Source organism: Indicator indicator, chromosome 16 (assembly GCF_027791375.1).
Source record: "Indicator indicator isolate 239-I01 chromosome 16, UM_Iind_1.1, whole genome shotgun sequence".
Classification (NCBI taxonomy): domain Eukaryota; kingdom Metazoa; phylum Chordata; class Aves; order Piciformes; family Indicatoridae; genus Indicator; species Indicator indicator.
In genome coordinates, this window is record NC_072025.1 from 16477530 (window position 1) to 16495997 (window position 18468).

An 18468-nucleotide genomic window follows, 5' to 3' on the forward strand; every position below is an offset into this window, starting at 1 on the left:
AAATGGATGTGAAGAAAATGGATGAACCTAACAACTCTCCTTGATATTCACCTGTGAATATTTTTTTGCAAATCAGCAGTTCTGTTCTCTGAGGTGTGGTGCTATTTCAAGCCAGTCTCAGAAGCAGGATTGGAAAATGGTACTGTGATACTCAAACATCAATATTTCTGCTTCACAAGTATTTTTATTTTAATGAAAATTCTCCTTGTATAATTTTCCAGTCTCACAAACCAAGCTTGTAGTCTGAAAGATGGTCTGACCTGCCATTTTGGTTGTCACTGGTAGAGAAATAGTTTTCAAAGGTTAGAATATCCCTATAGGGTTTGGATGCTGTTTTTCTCTCCATCTTCAGAATACGTCATTTTTATCTAATAGTTTCTCTTACTGGCAATAATTTTATCTTGAGGTAAAGCAATGCATGTATAATTTCTACTAAATCAGTATTTTTTTTTTTCCTCTAGACACATTTCCCATTTCATGCATAAAGTTCCTTTTCCATCCCCTCAGAGGCCAAGAATTCTAGTTCAGGTAAGTGTACATTTCTTCTTAGGAGCTGTATCTGAAATGAAAACAAAGCAGCTGATGAACAGATTAGTAAATGGAAAATGTCATTTTTATGGCCAAATTGGTTTTTGCTCAGGACTTTTTTCCTAAATGCATGCAGATTTCTCTCTGTTGTCTTCACAATTCTGTAAAGGACTTCAATGAGAGATTACAAGAAACTGTTTAGTGAGGTTACAACCTAATTATTTTTTTTTCAGAGTATGTGGAAATTAAACTGTACTCAAAGTCAGCATCTGGTTTGACTTTTGCAATAGTTTAACTGTTTTCTTCTTGTTACTGTGTGAAGGCTGAGTGAAAAGTAGCTGAAGGTTCCAAGAGCCACTCACATGCCACAGGGGCACACTTTACAAATATGACCTTTATCCTGTCCTACCTGCAAGACCTAACATGTTTTACTGTGTGAGTGAAATGGTATAATTGCCAGAATTGTTACCAGTGATTTGAGATTTCACCCACGTCACCACATTAGTAGGGGAGAGGAAATCCCTGTCTCAAAGACTTCAGTGTTATTAAATCTTATTTTTTTTTTTCCTTCCTGAGAGCAAAACAGGTAGAGACATGTTAAAGTTTTATTGCTAAGTTGTAGTTACTCCACCAATCCTGTGTTTTTTCAACAAATGGTGACAAAATGCTGTTACTCTCTGTTACTACTTGTATGAAATAAAACTTGGAGGGCCCCATGCCCTCCTTCAGTCTTAAGACTTCTAAGTTTCAAAGAAATTGTAGCCATTAGTAAAGCATTCAGGAGCATTCCTGATTGCTGGTTTCCAGCTGCTGATGTTGTTAGGTTGTTTCTGATCTGAGCTCTGCTAGATTCTGTTCCCCATGTCCTACATCCCCTTACTAAACCGATGTTCCCCACAACCTGCCAACTTCAGGAGCACATGGAGTAATAGGCTTTTCCCTCTGAAGAATGGGGGCAGTAAGTGCCCTTCTGCCTAAGGGAGACATGCACTTTGAATAGATGCTCTATTTAGTTTGTCTGCTTTTGCTGAAACACAAAAGTCATAGGACATTAGGCTGATGCTTCCTTTCAGAGGAGAGTTTATGAAGGTTATCTCAAGCTGAAAAAAAGAGTCCTGTGAATTCTTTCACTGAACAAGTTAATGGTGGTGCTTGTCACAGGGTGACTTACTCAAAGACAAATCCAGCATGTAGAGCAGTGTGGCCATCCTCATTTATCACTGCAGCTAAATGTAGCATCAGCCCTCACAAGCTCAGTTAGGTGAAGTAGCAGGGAAGCTGTACTCCACAGGCTCCTCTTAATCTCATACCTATTGTGTGTCTGCCCAGGCACAGGGTTAGGTGACTTACTGCTTCAGCATTTGTATCCCTAGCTCGTCTGATCTGCAGATGTCCGTGGTCTGGTCATCTGCACTGGGGTCTAAGGTGAAACATACTTAAAAATGAGATGCTAGTAAAAGTTGTCTGAACTCGCAGCTTAGTTGTGCCAGTTACTATGACTTCATGAATTACTGCTGCTTCTTGTATGTGTGATTTTTATACAATAGACAGTGCATGACCACTTAGCAGGGAGGATTAAGCTAACTACTATCTTGTTACCTTGGACTTACTGTGTCTGAAGATGTCAGCTGAGCTTTGGTAAATTGATTATGTATCTCTCTTCTTGTCCTTGTTTGAATCCTCCTGTTCGTGATGAGTGTTTGAATGATTTCCCTTGATCGCACATCACTGTAAGAAAGAAATGTGAATTAATAAGATTTTTGCTTTGAATCTTCAGCTAATGCAAATTTTAAAGATGCTATCAAAGCTGAGTTGAGCCAAGCCATTTCTTCCAGCTAATGGCTTAATTCTCATGCCTTCCAAAGAAAATACTAATTTAATTCCAATCTGCCGTCTCTCCTTAATCCTTTATAGCCATCTCTTTCCCCCTAAGTCCAAAGAACCCCACTCTGGCCCCTGAAAGCTGTGCATGAACTAAGGTTCCTTATTTATCTTAAAAAACAGGAGGCTTCATTCTTTAGCAGTTAATATATTCAGATTTTTGCAGTATTAGCTAGTTTAAATTCCTCTTTATGAATATGCAATATATTCAGTTCTGACTAAGAAAGGAAGAGTGTACTTGCCTGGTTTTTACTAAAAGACAGGGATATGTAATGTTCCGCTTAGTTTAAATTTTATTTTTAGATGTTCTTAGCTATATGAATGCAATTTCTAATAAATATTCCTAGAGTTAAGAATAAGAGGAATGTATTTTTAAATCTTTTTCCAGCTATCTCCACACGATAACCTGATTCTTAGCCAGCCTGTGTCATCACCCCTTCCACTGAGGCAAGTAGCAGTATCTTCTGTTTAATTGTGGTGTGTTTTGTGACTTACAATGTGGAGAAGTTTGGCTACTTTGAGTTGTGATTGTGTAAATTAACTGACCTTGTCCAGTGCCTTTTGTAGCCAGTGTGTCCGACGTTTATTTATGTGATTAGACCTGCACTCTGACAAGGAGACATACTTAATGAACAATATCTGTGTTGCTTCAAATAATTTTATTAGTTTTTTAAAGCAGAATATAAATTGTTACATCCCCTTTCTAGGAGTTGGTACCTGGGCTCCCAAGATGGTGCAGCTTTTTGGTTGCAATGTAATTAAGGAGTTCTGTGGCTGTCTTAACTTTTGTGTTCTTGTGCAGGAGAATGATTAAACAAATATGTTGTCTCTTTGTAAATTGCTTCTTAAAAAGGAAAATCATCATCCACATGTCCTAAAAATAGTCTAGATGGATTGATTGAAGAGTCTCAAGGAATCATGGTTACTCTTGGGAAGTAACCATACTTCACTGAGCAGTGAAGTATGCCCAGCAGTCTGCTTCACAGTCTTCAACAGAGATTTGTAGGTTGAAGTCTGTAAAATCCTACCCTAAATGCCTTGGTTTCTAGTTTGTTACTAAACATTTATTGCTTTTTTTTAATGATCTATTGTAACTTACCAGTGTGTTTCTGTTCTGTAACAGTGGAGGCAAGTTTTCCACACTACTTCAGAATTTAGGACCTGAAAATGCAGTAACTCTACTTGTATTTGCGGTGACAGAACATAAAATCCTCATCCATTCGTTGCGACCTTCTGTCCTTACTAGTGTGACAGAGGCACTAGTTTCTGTAAGTAATATTCTTTTAATCATACACCTGTAAGTGGAGAAAAGAATGGGTTTTAGATAAAATCTGTAGTTGGTGGTGTTAGGTTTGAAGGTTGCTTAAAATAAGAATAGAAATAAAGTATTAGAAAAATTCACGTTGCTAATGGTATCCCATGAAGACAGAAGAAAAAGAGTTACTGTTGTTGGCTCTTTGTGTATAAATACTGTAAATATTTTCCCAGCTATCACTGTATTCTCATGCAGAAGAATTTTAAAGGTGTATTATTTTCCTGCCTGTCTTCACTAAGCGTTGTTTTGCTACCTCTACTATTTACAGTCTATTATCCTGAAGAGCTTTTTTTTGTTTTCTTACAAATGAAACACATTGAGCTGTAGAGAAATGGGTGCATTTTTCATGTAATAATCTGCACCTAGATTTTCACTAATCATTATCTGTCTTGGGAAATAGTTTTGAAATGGCAGTTAATGAAGTGTGATTTCTGCCTGCACAGACTCATACTATACATGTTTAACCTATGTTGCTATCTCTGCCTATTTTCAAAGATGATAGCTTGGTATGTTTAACTATATTATTGTACATATTTAACCTATGGTTTTGTCTCTGCATATTTTCAAAGATGATATTTCCCTTCCACTGGCCTTGCCCCTATATTCCCCTCTGTCCCTTGGCACTGGCAGATGTATTGAGTGCTCCATGCCCATTCATAGTGGGAATTGATTCAAGATACTTTGACCTCTATGACCCTCCACCGGATGTTAGCTGTGTTGATCTAGATACCAACACAATATCTCAGTAAGTATTGATTAACTAATTAGTTTTTGGTTTCATTTCTTTTTTGCTTCCTATTTTCAAAGACAAAATCTAGCATTATTGCAAAACTTTGAGGGAGTTGGGCTTGTTTTAAACCTCTGAACTTTTCTAATACATCATCATCAGTGAGCATGTTAGAAATGATATCTCCTGTTCAGTGCTGCAGAGTGGAGGTATAATCCTCATGGAGCGTTACTGCCCTTTATTACATTAAAATCTTATTGAACACATTAGCACATTTCCTGGATTAACCATTTTGTGCTTCACTTCATTGTCCTTGGAGGAGAATAGTCATTGATGTTTTTCGTGATCAGCCTACTTAGTGTTGGAGAAATTCTGCTATGTTCATATGGGCATCTACTTGAAAATTATAACAGTTAAGTCATACTCCATATCAATATGAAGTACAGGAACTTCATGAGAATTAGAGATGTGAGCTTTTATGGGTGAAAGAGTCTCAATTAAGACTTAAAATCATGCCATCATTGACAGACTGAACAGTATTACAATATTTCTCATTTGAAACTATTCCTAGTACTACATTTTCCTGTAATATCTATTATCTAGTATCTAAAATACTAGTAAGAGACACTGGTAAAACCACTTGGAAACACTTCATATTCTGATATTCAAAACAAAGAATCAGTTCCTGTGATGACATGAGACAAAACTGGAAGAGGGTAAGACTTCTAATTCAGGGTTCTAAACTACACAAAATTAATTGAACTTGTATTTCGGAAGAAAACTTTTATTTCAATATAATTAATATGGTCAATAAATACTTAGTGTAACTCCTCAAAGTCTCTGGTCAGCGTCCTTTTGTATCATCCTTCTGTTGGCAGCAGTCTTTCAGCATTACTATGCCTAACTAAAAACTTCTTTCTTCCTAGATTTTCTTTATTTGTGTTTTTTTTTTTTTGCTTCAGCATTTGTGTGGGTTTAGAGAAGGTTGCATATATTTTTTAAGTAGAAATTCCTGTTAGGGATTTTTTGCTGATACCATGTTCTGTGTAGTGGTTCCGCTCTGAAGTTTCTAGGACCTAGTTCAAACTGGGCTGCAATAACTTCAGTTTTGGTTTAGTTAACTTTTTGAGGACAGATGTTTGTGCATTCCTTCTGATAGTTGTATAATTAGCTACATATTAATGGAAAAATAATTTATTTCCAGTGTAGCTGTTTTCATTCTACATTTAGCTGATTTTCCATGCATTTTCTTAGAACAGATTAATTCTGTTTCGTTGGGGGGGGGGGGGTGGAAAAGAGCCAAACAAATGCTTTTTGCAACTTTGTGACCAGTGAGGCTTGCTGGTGCCCTCTGTTGACAAAGAACGTTGTCATTTTACTTTTTTTTTCCTCATGATAATCATATGTTTAAGCCCAAATCTGTATGCACTAAACACAGAGCAGTTATCATATCAGTTTGATTTTGGGTTAGTACAAGCACTCTAGTCATTATCTCCATCCTGGTTTAAGTAATTACAGCTCAGAACGTGGCGTGTGTGGTGGTTGCTTGTACAGTAGCAGGTGCTTAATGCTGTTAATCCATCTTTCATCAGTTCTAAGTGGATTGATTTCAGTGATACAGTGCAGCTGCATAATCATTATTCTGAAATAATGATGTCTCCATGTAGTAAATCAAATTTTTGGAAAGCAGGTAGTGAATCAAGGTTCTGTTGGTTGGTTTTCAGTCCTTCTCAGACCTGTTTTAATGTAGTACATCTTGTATGTTTTCTCATTTCTGTGGGATAGAAGAATGCTCTAAATCCTCTATATACACAAATATCCCACTGAATATTCTTACCTTTTAATTTTTTTTTTTTCCTTCCAGAACTGGAGATAAGAAAGTTATTGCATGGAAGATCTTACCAAAGAAACCTTGTAAACACCTGATGAACACTTTAAGTAATTTATATCAGCAACTGGCAGAATGTGAGTGGGAAAGTACACAGTAAGATTTACATTGGATACAGTGTGCCTCATTAACAGATAAATATAGATAATTGAATATGTTTGTACGTCACTTGGTACACTAAATATAATGTTTTCATGCAGAACAGGAAAATCTGTGCTTTTAAGTCCAGAGATTAGAACCCATGTAGGGGCTTTTGGAGTGGAGGAGACTTTCATATATATATATGTGTGTGTGTGTGTGTGTATATGTGTATGAAAGTCTCCTCCATATATGTATATATGTGTGGTGATGCTCAATAGATAGCCCTTTGTATTGATGTTATCCTCATACCAAACAAAACCCCACCATAAACCAGAGCTTATATGAGAAGGGACGTAGGCCAGGACCTAGTAAAGACCTTTGTTTTGTCCTCACAGCTTGCTCAGTTCTGATGTCTTGACAGTTGAGATGACTTGGAAGATGACTCATGATATGATAGTACTTTACCTAAAATTTTTAGATGGAAATAACAAATATTTCGTAAACATAGGGTTTGTAAATGTAGAACACAATTATTGGACATTTCTAAGAAAAAAATCCTTATTGATCAAGTCCTCAGATATTGCAGAGCAAGATGTGTTTAACTGTGATGAAAGAAAGCAGAAAAACTGGGTAGGGATGATGTTAGTGAAATTCTTTAAAGCAAGGCATTTGGAGATATAAATGTAGTCAAGGCCAGCTGATGTTCTTGGGCGTCATAGTTCATAGCCTTTGTGAAGTGGGAAGGAAGTCTATCAGCACTCTGATCTGACCTGTCTGCTTAGAAGATGATTTCTAGAGACATTGGAGGAAGCCTTGAGGAACAATAATGCAATTGTAAAATCAGTTTGCTGTGGCAGAAGCAGCAAGTAAAGACTTCATAGAATCATAAAGTTATTAAGGTTGGAAAAGACCTTTAAGATCATTGAGTCTGGCCATTAACCCAGCACTGCCAGACCACCACTAAACCATGTCCCTCAACACCACATCTCCACTTTTTTTTTAACGATTCAAGGAGTGGTGACTCCGCCACTGCCCTGGGTAGCCTGTTCCAATGCTTAACCACTCTTTCAGTGAAGAAATTGTTCCTAACATCCAAACTGAATCTCCCCGGGCTCAACTTGAGGCCATTTCCTCTTGTCCTGTAGTGTCTTACTTCAGTGTTTACACTTTCTTGGCTATCAAAGTCACCAGAACTTGAGCCTGGCTCTGTCAGAATGTACACAGACAGAAGCTTATTGATGTGTGCTGCACAAAAAAAAAATATCTGTATAGATGATAGTTGCTTGATGTGTAGAAATTTTGGTATATTTTAGTGTGAGGATTTCTTTAGAAAACCTTTAAAACCTTATATTCTATATTGTGTCCAAATAAGGTTGAACTGATTTTAATCGATTTGTGCTGTAACAACAATTTAACATGGTATCAGTTTAAGGTGTTTTTCTGTATATATGCAGAAAAATTATATAGGTACTTAATACATAAAGGCACCTTTTAGGGAACACTTGGAAATTAAAGGGACTGTTAAGAAAGTAATACACATCCCATGTATGTGTTTGTCCCTAAAATATGCTGCTTTAATTTTCACATATGTTTAGAAACAGCTTTCTTTGAAGGCTTTTCCAAGCTGTGTCCATACTGGCTGTCTCTGTTGCTGTAGTAACTAATATGCTGAAAAGGTAAATGCATCATGCTTTGGGCAATATCCAGAGTCACAGGAGCTGTGTAAGGGCCAGCTGAATCCATTGTCATCTGTCAAGACTGAATTTAATCACATAAGTTTGGAACAGATTAAAATAGGATGGAGCTCAATAATCAGTGAATCTAGTGGGATAAAGAGAATTTTTTTGTTGTTGTTGTTTTACTAATACTGGAAAAAAAATTATGTGAAACGTTGTGGTGTTGTTTTTGTTCACAGTGCAACAGAGACCAAGAGAAGATGCATTAATGGAATTAGCAATGAATGACTACGATTTTACTTCTGGGAAGAAACTGCATTTGTTAGATTTGGAAATCCAGGAAGCATTCCTGTGTTTCATGGCCTCAATACTAAAAGGTTACAGGTCTTACCTCAGGCCAATAACAGAGGCACCATCTGAAACAGCCACAGACGCAAGTTCTCTCTTTGAGCTGCAAGGTGAGGAGTCTAACTTGGTTTATGTTTATTATTTATTCATAAAAGTCATTGAATTGTTTAGGCAGGACAACACCTTTTTGATACCATTTTAGATTCTCTCTTATTTAACAAATAAAATCATTTGCAAATCTAAGCGTAGAAAAAAATCACATAGCAGTAGCAAAGATTACAGAAAGATTATTGCGCAGTACTAGGAGGTGTGCTCATGTCTGGTGAGGGCTGTTTAGTTTGGGGCATTCTTACAGACTTCTGGTTTCACTCCATAGGTTTCCTCAAAAGTCGAGATCGTTCACATCAGAAGTTCTACACACTAATGACCAAGACTCAGATGTTTATTCGTTTCATTGAAGAGTGTTCTTTTGTCAGTGATAAGGATGCAAGCCTTGCATTTTTTGATGACTGCGTAGATAAAGTAAGAATATCTTTATTTCTATATTGTTTTCTATCTTCTACTGTTGCTTATGTTATCTGATGTAGTACAAGTATATTTGAAATGCAAGTTTGTTCCTATTCTTTTCTCTTACTTCTTTTTTTTCTAGTCACTGGAGCCTTCCTTTTTTCTTCCTTGTTGGCCTTTGTTCCATTTTCTGCTTTTGAAAGTGTAGTTATAATACTGTGAGAACAAATCAGAAGTGGTGATTTTACATGTATGTAAGGTTCTGAAATACTGAGCCATAGGAAGTGTAATATTCTGACTGAAGTAGCAATTTTGAGCTTCTTTACCAGAGAATTCTTTTCCTTAGATTAAACCACAAGCAGCATTTTTGTAGATTTGTGTAATTCTTCATGCAGACAGACTGGGATTGATGAGCAGCACACTAAAAAATATAAAGCAGCCTCACTATTTTAAAATCATTATAAATAGAAGGTTCCTTTCATTCATACTGCTGTCACTTGTTTCCCCCAATTCAAAACCAGCTTTAAATACAGTGCTTGTGTTGATACTCCTCTTGGATAAGAGTATTTTCTAATGACCTTGTTAACAAATATTAATGGATATGAAATGTATGGCTTTCTTAAAGCAAGGTTTATTGTGGTGTGGCCAATACAAACTTTGCATAAGCTGGCAGTTTTTGTGGGTTCTGTGTCTCTGCTGTCATGTTGGTGTTACAGTAAAGGAATACCTTGCTGTCTGTTGTGCTATTCTCTTGTTTGTACTGAGAAGGAAAGGCAAATTTTTAAGAATTATATGACGAGGAGTGTGAAAGTGCAACCCAGTCACAGTTGGTGTTTTTCTTGACAAGAAAGCTCAGAACTTCTGCTGAACTGGAGCTCACAGAATGTTGGATTTCTCAGTTCAAAGTGGATTTCTTTTTTCAGTCTTCCGTGGAAGTATCGCTCAGATTCTTTTTAATTATTATTTTTAATCCTAAGATATTTGTAAGAAAAGTCCACATTAGTGTAGTGTTGAGCATTTTGAAGGAGTAATTTTCTAAAAGTACAGGTATATTAGCTTTTGAAAATGCATTTTATTTCCAAAGAGTTTACAAAAGCATTATGAGGTGGCTTGAATTTTTTTTATTAGGTTTTTGTTTTGAGAAGAACTCAGCTGAACCCCACAATCTTTTATCCCTGTTTGCTTCTATTGTAACATGCAAGCAATCTTTATGAATGTCAAAACAAAATCCACACCTACTTGCCATCTTACTGGCTACCTGTAGCACTGTATTTGGGATGCTGATGTTTAAGTGATGCACAGTTGTCTAGGATCTCCTGTAAAGTAGGTCACCTGCTGTTTGTTCCACAGGAATTAATACTGTAGACTATGAAAACTGCTCTTTACAGTTTCTATTTCTGCTGTGAAAATGCAGAAGAGCTAAAAGGAGTTGTTTTGAAAACAAATCTGAAAGCAGTTAAGTTTGAGAGAAATATAAAAGCGTGGTCTAATGGTATTTAATGCTCTTTATGGCTTTTTCTAGTCTCTATTTTATTAGTAGTAGTTCACATAAGTGTGCTTCACAGCTCTATAGCATGAGTCGCAGGCTCATTTGTGGGTTGTAAATTGATTTAATTGCAAACATTTCTGTAATGTTCCCTCTTATAGTTCATCTGAAAAGCCTTCAACACAGTGCTGGCTTTGTGTGCTAGTTAGTATTCTAAAATGAGAGGTCTCATAGGCAGAAACATACATACCCGAGTGACTAAACACTTGTTGAGCAGTACTTAGGTTCTATTTGACTAACATTAACTAGAATTTTTATTTAGAATACAGTGACTGTATGTATCAAATTCTATCTGTTGTATTTCATTTTGTAGAATGGTTTATGAGAGTAACGAAGTTGATGCACTGGCTAAAGTTTTCTTGCCTGGGAATCAAACAGTTCGTCTGAAAAAATTATACATAAGTTGGTGGTACCACCATGAGACTGAGCTGTTGGAGCTCTCACCTTTTCTAAGAGGTTAAGTAGCCATTCATATAGCTGAAGCAGTGACTCATCTCTTCTAATGCCAATTATTTTGCTAGTTGATGCTGTAGGTAGCTTCTTTCCAGTATAAAAATTCTCATGAGAGTGCCATCAGAATAAATTTTACAGAAAATATATCCTTCTCCAACTTCTATTTCTGTCCATTTTACTAATGGGGCAACTACTTCTAGGCCACTGATAATTGTGGGGACACTGAAGCACTGAAATTACTTTGTTTGAGATTTGCTGTGACTTTAGAATTGCTTGTGAAACTAGGTTTTCCTTGTCATGAGGGAGCAGGCTCCCATGTAGGAAATATTTGAACAATAATATATTTGCCTTCTCTTCCCTGAATCTGTTGCTTGAATTCTCTTATTTTTGATGCTGTGCTTAACAGTGACATAAAAAGTCTGAATACTGAAGTATACCAAGGACTGCTGTATGAACTAGAGCTTTAGCCAAGATGCTCTCCTTGGACCAGATACCAGTTTTGAATGATTCCAGTAAAGTGAATATTTAATTTGCTGAACCAGTACCTGAAATGGGGTGCACTGAAAGAGTAATGCCATGGGTTGAAAGATGATACAACGCTTTCTTAGGGGTAGTTCTAAGCCAGTGGGTTGAGACACATTTTATTTACTGTGAAACTAGTTAGCTATGAAATATGATCTGCCTCAAAGAATTTATAAGAACAGTTTAAGATGATTATGTTATTTTATCCTAGAGTGCAGCAGCAGAGATTGGGATTGATTACCCATTTTGTCTATTGAAAGATAGGGTGTAATTGTCCCACAATAGTGGAGTTAAATTCATTTTTTTCAGGAATTCAAAAATTATCTCAATTCAATACCTATTTGAGCTGCTGCCTTTATTGTATGGTGAAACTTAGAACTATGGAGGGTTTTATATCCTTTGAAGTATTTAAATTACCAAGTGAAGTTTCATTTATTTCTACTCTTCTGGAGCCATATGTTCTTGCTACTTGGCTGGTTCAGTTTCCTAATACTTTCCATCTGTCTCATGCAGTAAAATATGTAATTAAGAACACCTCTTTGTATGTTCATCAAATTTTAAATATTCAAGAATTCCACTGGTGCTGTAGATGCTTTTCCACCTCACTGGAGGGAGAGAGCTGTAGATATGCTGATTTTTGTACCTTAATTCTGTTGCTACACTAGAGGCATAAAGAATGCGCATCCTTGCCTTCCACGGGATGTTCATTCGCTTCTTTGAATTAATGTACTAGTTGGCTGTAATTTGATGTCCATTTGAAGCATTTAAATAATGGCTATAAATGTAAACTGTGACAGTGTTTGAGCTGAGCAGTGGAGCTATCAAGATGTGAATAAAAGGCATGTTCTGTGCACTTGAGAAGCAAATAGGTTTTGCAAGCAGAAGAAACACTTAGGAGGTACTGGAAAAGTCACAACTGGTGACAGGTGATCAGAGACAAAGTAATATAAATACCAAGGAAAAGCTTTTGAGTGGGATGTAATTCAGGTTATATTTGCTCTGTTCCTGGTGGTTTTTGTAATGCAAAAAAAAAAAAAAAAGTAGTATTAGGAAGCTTGTAGTAGAGTTAAAGGCTTGTTTCTTTTGTTTTTCAAAGGGGAAACATTTCATAGTTTCGCAAGATCTTGTTTTGGGTGGCCGAGTTTTGCTTTGGTTCTTCATTTTTGTCTCAAGCAGTGGAATGAAATTCCCTCAGTAAAATTCTTGGAAAGTTGTTTTTTTTTTTCCTCACTCAATCCTGCAGTTTGATGCTTTGGCACTTGCCTGCCGATTTGCAGAGTTCCTCTGTTGCTGTCTTTAAAGCAGGGGCATTAATATGGGAGGTATAAATATCTCTTCCTCTCTGCAACAGCCAAGCTAGTAAAGCCAAGATGTATGGTTGAATTGCCAGTTACAAAACTGAAAACAAAACAATTTTTTGAGCAGTTGTAGTTTATACTTAAACGATAGCACTGTTACAAGTTGCCTTTGTTATCCATGAACTGAATTTCTATCTTAGCTGTGAGAGGACAGGACCATACAACATTTGCTGTATTTTCACACATATAACTATTGAGTTATGTGAAAGACAAAAAAAATTGTGAAGCTACGCTTCCCCTTTCAGATTACTGGCTTTTTAGAAAAACAAAATTACTTGTATCCCCCCTTTAGCTGTTGTTAGGTCACCTGTTTTTATTCCATCTTCTCTTTGAATGTATGACCTTAATGATTAGTGACTGAAATTGCCAGAGTGGTGTTTGTACAGTCTGTATACATCAGACAATTGCATAAAGCTTACTGTTTTTAGTGGTTAAAGTAGGGAGGAAAGAATAGCTTTTTTATTTTCATAATTAGAAATAGATTTCAAGTTCCTGTTACAGTTGGAAACAATTCCAGAAATGGTTGTATTAAGAAAGGTTAACCTCTTTGTACAACTACTTTGAGTGTTTAACTGAAAGCAGTCAATTCAGAGTTGCACTGGGGCAAGGCTTACAAAACCAGTGCAGCGCTTACTGTTATCATAACTTTGCAAGGAGTCTTGACTTTTAAGATGCAGTTCTTAATATTTTGTCTCCTAATACAGACTTTGTCCTGCTTGACCACGTAGCTTTAACAGCAGAAAATACAATAGAAGTGGTAACTACTTTTTCTTTTAACCTAAATTCTCCAGGTAGATATGGACAAAACTGGGGAAACACGACTGATAGAGCTGGATGAGTCATACAAGAGTGAGCATACAGTTTTCATAACACCCCCTGAGATCCCACATCTGCCAAATGGTGAAGAGCACCCTCTACAATACAGGTAACCTGAGGACACAGTAGGAGGCTAGCCAAAAATCCTAACTACTGCCTAGTTTCTAGATTCTTGTGATAGCCACAAACTGCAAGATTATTTTTCTTCTTGTCACTTTATGTTGTTCCAGTCAAAATGTGCATGTATAATGCCTCCTGTGTAAGCTCTTTTGAAGTGTTAATGATTTTGTGTGCATGCAGGAGCAATAGAGCTGGCCGTGGGTTCCCATTACATTGTGCTGGCTGCTGACGCTTTTTTAGGGTAAAATTGAAATTAATTGGCCCAGTCTGTTGACTTGCTGCTACCAGTGGTAACAACACAAGCTGCAGATACTCTATGGACAGAGAGTATATTTCAAAGGATCACTGGAAACTGGTGTTACTTATTTAGTAATTATGGCTAATGAGTTTTTAATTCTGAGAAACATTTTTAAATCTAATCTAGTGTAATCTTTTAGCATGATATTGTTCATATTGATTTCTATAAACCTCTGTCATGTGATGCTCACTAGGAACTAAGCCACATGGATTATTTTTTATTAACTGGAATCAATATTAATGCATTTGACACATTAATTAAAGAAAATGGCATGAAGGCAAATGTATTCAGCAATTTAAGTTGCTTACACTCAAATAACAGGTTAAGAGACTGTGCAGGCTTATGAAAGCATGCAGATGGATTAACAAACCACTTTGTCAGCTGTGTCTGTATGAGCTTTACTTTTATATTTTCTATTTCCTGTGTAGCTTCTAGTGCAACTGTGTAACTGATTTCTTTTGTGATGTGTTTACTTTGGAGCTGCCTTGCAGCAGTTAAGTGACTTTTTTTTTTCTTTTACAGCTATAATGGGTTTCCAGTATTAAAACTAGATTTGTTTGAGCGACCTGAAGGATTTCTCAAAGCACCAAACAACAAACTGTCCTCAAAAGCCAGTAGTCCCAACAGCCCATCACCAATGTTCAGAAGAACTAAGCAGGTACTTGGAGGTATTCTTGTAGTATGAGGTGCTGCTGAAAGTGTCAGCTTGCTGCCTTCAGCTTCAGTTTGGCCACTCAGACTGACTGGAAGTGGCTGCAGCCTAGCTAATGGTTCTTCACTGGTACAGCGTCTATGGGGTAGCCATAGTAGTTACTCTTTGGGTGTTTACTTGTGCTTCTTGCCTACACTGTGTCATACGAGACCCCTGTACATGCATTTCTCATTTGTTCTGCTCTCTGTATTCCATATTCTTTATGCTGTTCTCCATGAGCATAAACTGTTGGGCTTCCACATCCACTTTATGATTTCTTTTCACTGTTCAGAGCTTTAAGAAGGGCTTCACCATTCAAATGTTTCTTACAAAACATGCAGATCAAAAGAAATAGACATAAATTGAAGGAAATGAAAGTTTTTAAGAGGGGAGTATTTCACAGCAACTGTTTTTGGTATCACTCATTCTGCTTTCATTTTCTTTCCCACTTTGCAGTTTCTGTTGGTATAATGATAGGTGTTTGGTTTTTAACATGTAGATTTCTGTAATACATATGTAAATACACGCAAATAATCTTTATGATTCTTTACAGGAAATTAAATCTGCCCATAAAATTGCTAAGAAGTACTCATCCATACCACAGATGTGGTCCAGATGTTTACTACGTCACTGCTACGGTCTTTGGTTTATCTGCCTCCCTGCATATGTGAAAGTGTGCCATTCCAAAGTCAGGGCTCTGAGAACTGCCTATGATGTGCTACAAAAAATGCACACCAAAAAGATAGATCCACCTGATGAGGTAAAAGAATTCAACTCCTAAATTCCAGAAGTACTCCCTGGGCTTTATTGAATGGAGGATGTTTTTGACTAGAGAAGCACAAAACTAACCTGTGTGTGTTTCCAGGTGTGCTACCGAGTACTGATGCAGCTGTGTGGACAGTATGGTCAGCCTGTGCTAGCTGTCAGAGTACTTTTTGAAATGCAGAAAGCTGGCATTGACCCTAATGCCATTACTTATGGCTACTACAATAAGGTAAGTCTTTTTGAAAGAGGAGGGGTAAAAAAATAGGCGTTTTTATCCAGGCAATTAGAAGCCAAGAAAATAAGGTAGCAGGTCAGGTGTGATTTTATCATTTCTAGTAACTGGAAGAAGTAGAAGACAGAATTATTGTGGGGTTTTGTTTTTATAATTTTGAAAGTTTACTTTATAACTGTAACTAAATTTGAAATGTAAGTTAATGATTTAACACCTGGCTGTTCCTTAAGTTGACTTTATTTGGCTTTGATATTTCCTGAACAGGCTGTTTTGGAAAGTACCTGGCCTTCAAGCAATCGAGGTGGCTATTTCCTCTGGATGAAACTACGAAATGTTGTTTTAGGAATAGCACAGTTTAAAAAAGCCTTGAAAAAGCCACCAGCAAGCACCTTGCATGCAGCCACTCCTGGTAGAGTATTCACATCCCTTTCTTTATAATTTTCATGCTGATAAAATTATTTCAAAAAGCTTGTCTTGATCCTGGACAGGTGGTTACTGAGCTAAAATCTAAACTGCACAAGAATAAACCTCCTAAAGGTGCTGTGGGACCAGTGGCAGAGACTTCAGGTTGATTTGGTCAAAAGACAGGGAATGTCTGTGACTTCAAGTGCTCACTTAGTATTTTTAGTGAACAGACACTTTACCTGCTTTAATAATTGACTTTATTTTGGTGCTAATGCTTTATAACAACCAGGAAGAGGAATGAACATGTTAGTGTTAAGCAAATTTGGGTCTTGAAATCAATTATTCAGAGTTTATTAGTTGTACTTGGGGCAGCATTTTGTCTTAAAAATGACCAGACAGTGGCCTGAATATTTGCAAAATTTATTTGGGTGGTGATTGTTTTTATTTTAGTCTAATTTTTGCAAACAAACTTATAGTTACTGCTGCACTTTTTGTTTTTGTTTTTGTTTTTTTTTTTCTTTCTAGAATAAAACTGTAAGAATTCCATGCATTAATTATGAGAAATGTACTGTCCTAAAATGAATTAATGTTTAAATGCCTCTTAGAGAGTTCTTGAAAAGATGCCTTTATTATTTTGATCAAATAAGCCAGGCAACAGAATCAAAGACAAGCAGTGCTTTAGTACAGTATTTAAAAAGAAATGTTGCAAATTACCCCTTTAATTTCATCCTGTAAAGCATCACTGTAATGTTTCTGCTTGTAAAAGTAAGCCAATTATTTTTCTCACTTTTTTTTTTGTGGTGGAATGTTCTCTGTTAATTGGAATGTACTTGATAAGAGACCTTTGAATTACCGGGGATATTCAATTTATTCTGTTTAACAATGTCACGCTATTAAATACCATAATTGTCTTCATTCTGTCATTACCCTGTTATGATAGGGGCACTTTCAGACTCTGGCAATAACACATCATTCAAAGAAGAAGCCAAGCAAGGGAAAACTTGTCTTCAAGATATACAAGAACAAAAAGAAGACAAGAGAGAGAGTGACTCCAGTTCTTGTATGTATCATGTGAATACAGATATCTGGTTCATGGTGGATAAATAGGGATTTCAGCAACAGCTAAGTGGGGCAGCTGATGGTTTGGTTTTGTGTTAGGTGGTGTGTTTTTTTTTTTTTTTACAGTGAGTGTATGGGATAATACTATTTTATGCCCATGCCTCAAATTCTTTTCTGTAAATGCAATTTTCTGGATGTCTAATGGTTTAACTTCTAATATTGCAGTACTTTTTTCCCCTCCTCTATTTCAAACAAGTGATAATGGTTATATAATGGCTTAATGATAATTACAGCTTAGTGTTTTTTTCTTAAAGAAGTGCTTTATAGGCATAATCTACAGCAAAGCCTTTTCTGCCAGTCTGTTTTCTTTATAAATCCCATAAAAGGAGAACAGCTGAACTTTTGCAGGTCTGTGAGAGAAGTTGAAATTATTCAGCTTACTGGAATTCTCAAAATTTTGGAGATGCATCAAAAATGGATTACTGGATTTGCTGTGGACTTTTCTTCCTTCCATCTCCTGCTTATGATTCCCTTAACTGCAGTTGTGCAGCATAGACTTTATGCAAGCAAGCATATAGCAGATGAAATCATGTAGTAAAAATGTATAAATACTATAGATTGTCATATAAATTCATGGAAAACACTCTTCCTAATAAATCTTTTCCTAACAATATTTTTATTAATTTTTTTCAGTGTGCTTTCCTCTACTATTTGAGTTTGCTATCACTTTGTCAAGTAGAAGTGATGTAGAAGTGTGAGAAAATAGAGAACCAGAGAAGTTGCTTCAGTATTTTCATCACTGTCTTCTAGCATTAGTATTTTTTTTCTTGAGTTAGCTTGAAAATTTTTGTTACCTAGTCATAGGAATATACTATTTAGGTTCAATGAAACTTTTGAGAACTCAGAAGATGTGAAATCTCTTGAAAGCTGATATTACTTTTAGCCATAATTAAGACAGTTTTGTGACTCTGTAGTAGTATTACATGCGGAAAATGTTTTGCACTTTTGAATACAGCTTGAGAATATGAAGTTGCTCCAATTCCTTTAGAGCAGTAAATTTTCTCTTTTGGATAGCCACTTGACAACAGAATTTGTCTTCCCTGTCTAAAAGAGATTAATGTAAATGCTGCAACATTTGCTTCATTTTTCTGATGTAGTCATGGTCATGGGGATAATGGGATTCTACAAAGACAGGCTCACTGGCTCTGAGCTCTTGCAGAGGCAGGAGAAAATAGTCTTATGCCTGTGCTTT

The 18468-nt window shown here is 36.4% G+C and overlaps 1 protein-coding gene across 1 annotated transcript in view; it reads left to right on the plus strand.

Moving 5' to 3' along the window:
* DENND4A (DENN domain containing 4A) overlaps nucleotides 1-18468 on the plus strand; it is a 52674-nt gene that overhangs the window by 23025 nt on the left and 11181 nt on the right. The window contains exons 7-19 of the mRNA XM_054388090.1: nucleotides 462-528; nucleotides 2798-2856; nucleotides 3533-3677; nucleotides 4294-4469; nucleotides 6316-6416; nucleotides 8336-8554; nucleotides 8821-8966; nucleotides 13622-13755; nucleotides 14587-14722; nucleotides 15309-15515; nucleotides 15621-15749; nucleotides 16017-16161; nucleotides 17098-17217. Coding sequence (XP_054244065.1) covers nucleotides 462-528; nucleotides 2798-2856; nucleotides 3533-3677; nucleotides 4294-4469; nucleotides 6316-6416; nucleotides 8336-8554; nucleotides 8821-8966; nucleotides 13622-13755; nucleotides 14587-14722; nucleotides 15309-15515; nucleotides 15621-15749; nucleotides 16017-16161; nucleotides 17098-17217 — 1784 coding nt within the window. The remainder of the gene's footprint in view (nucleotides 1-461; nucleotides 529-2797; nucleotides 2857-3532; nucleotides 3678-4293; nucleotides 4470-6315; nucleotides 6417-8335; nucleotides 8555-8820; nucleotides 8967-13621; nucleotides 13756-14586; nucleotides 14723-15308; nucleotides 15516-15620; nucleotides 15750-16016; nucleotides 16162-17097; nucleotides 17218-18468) is intronic.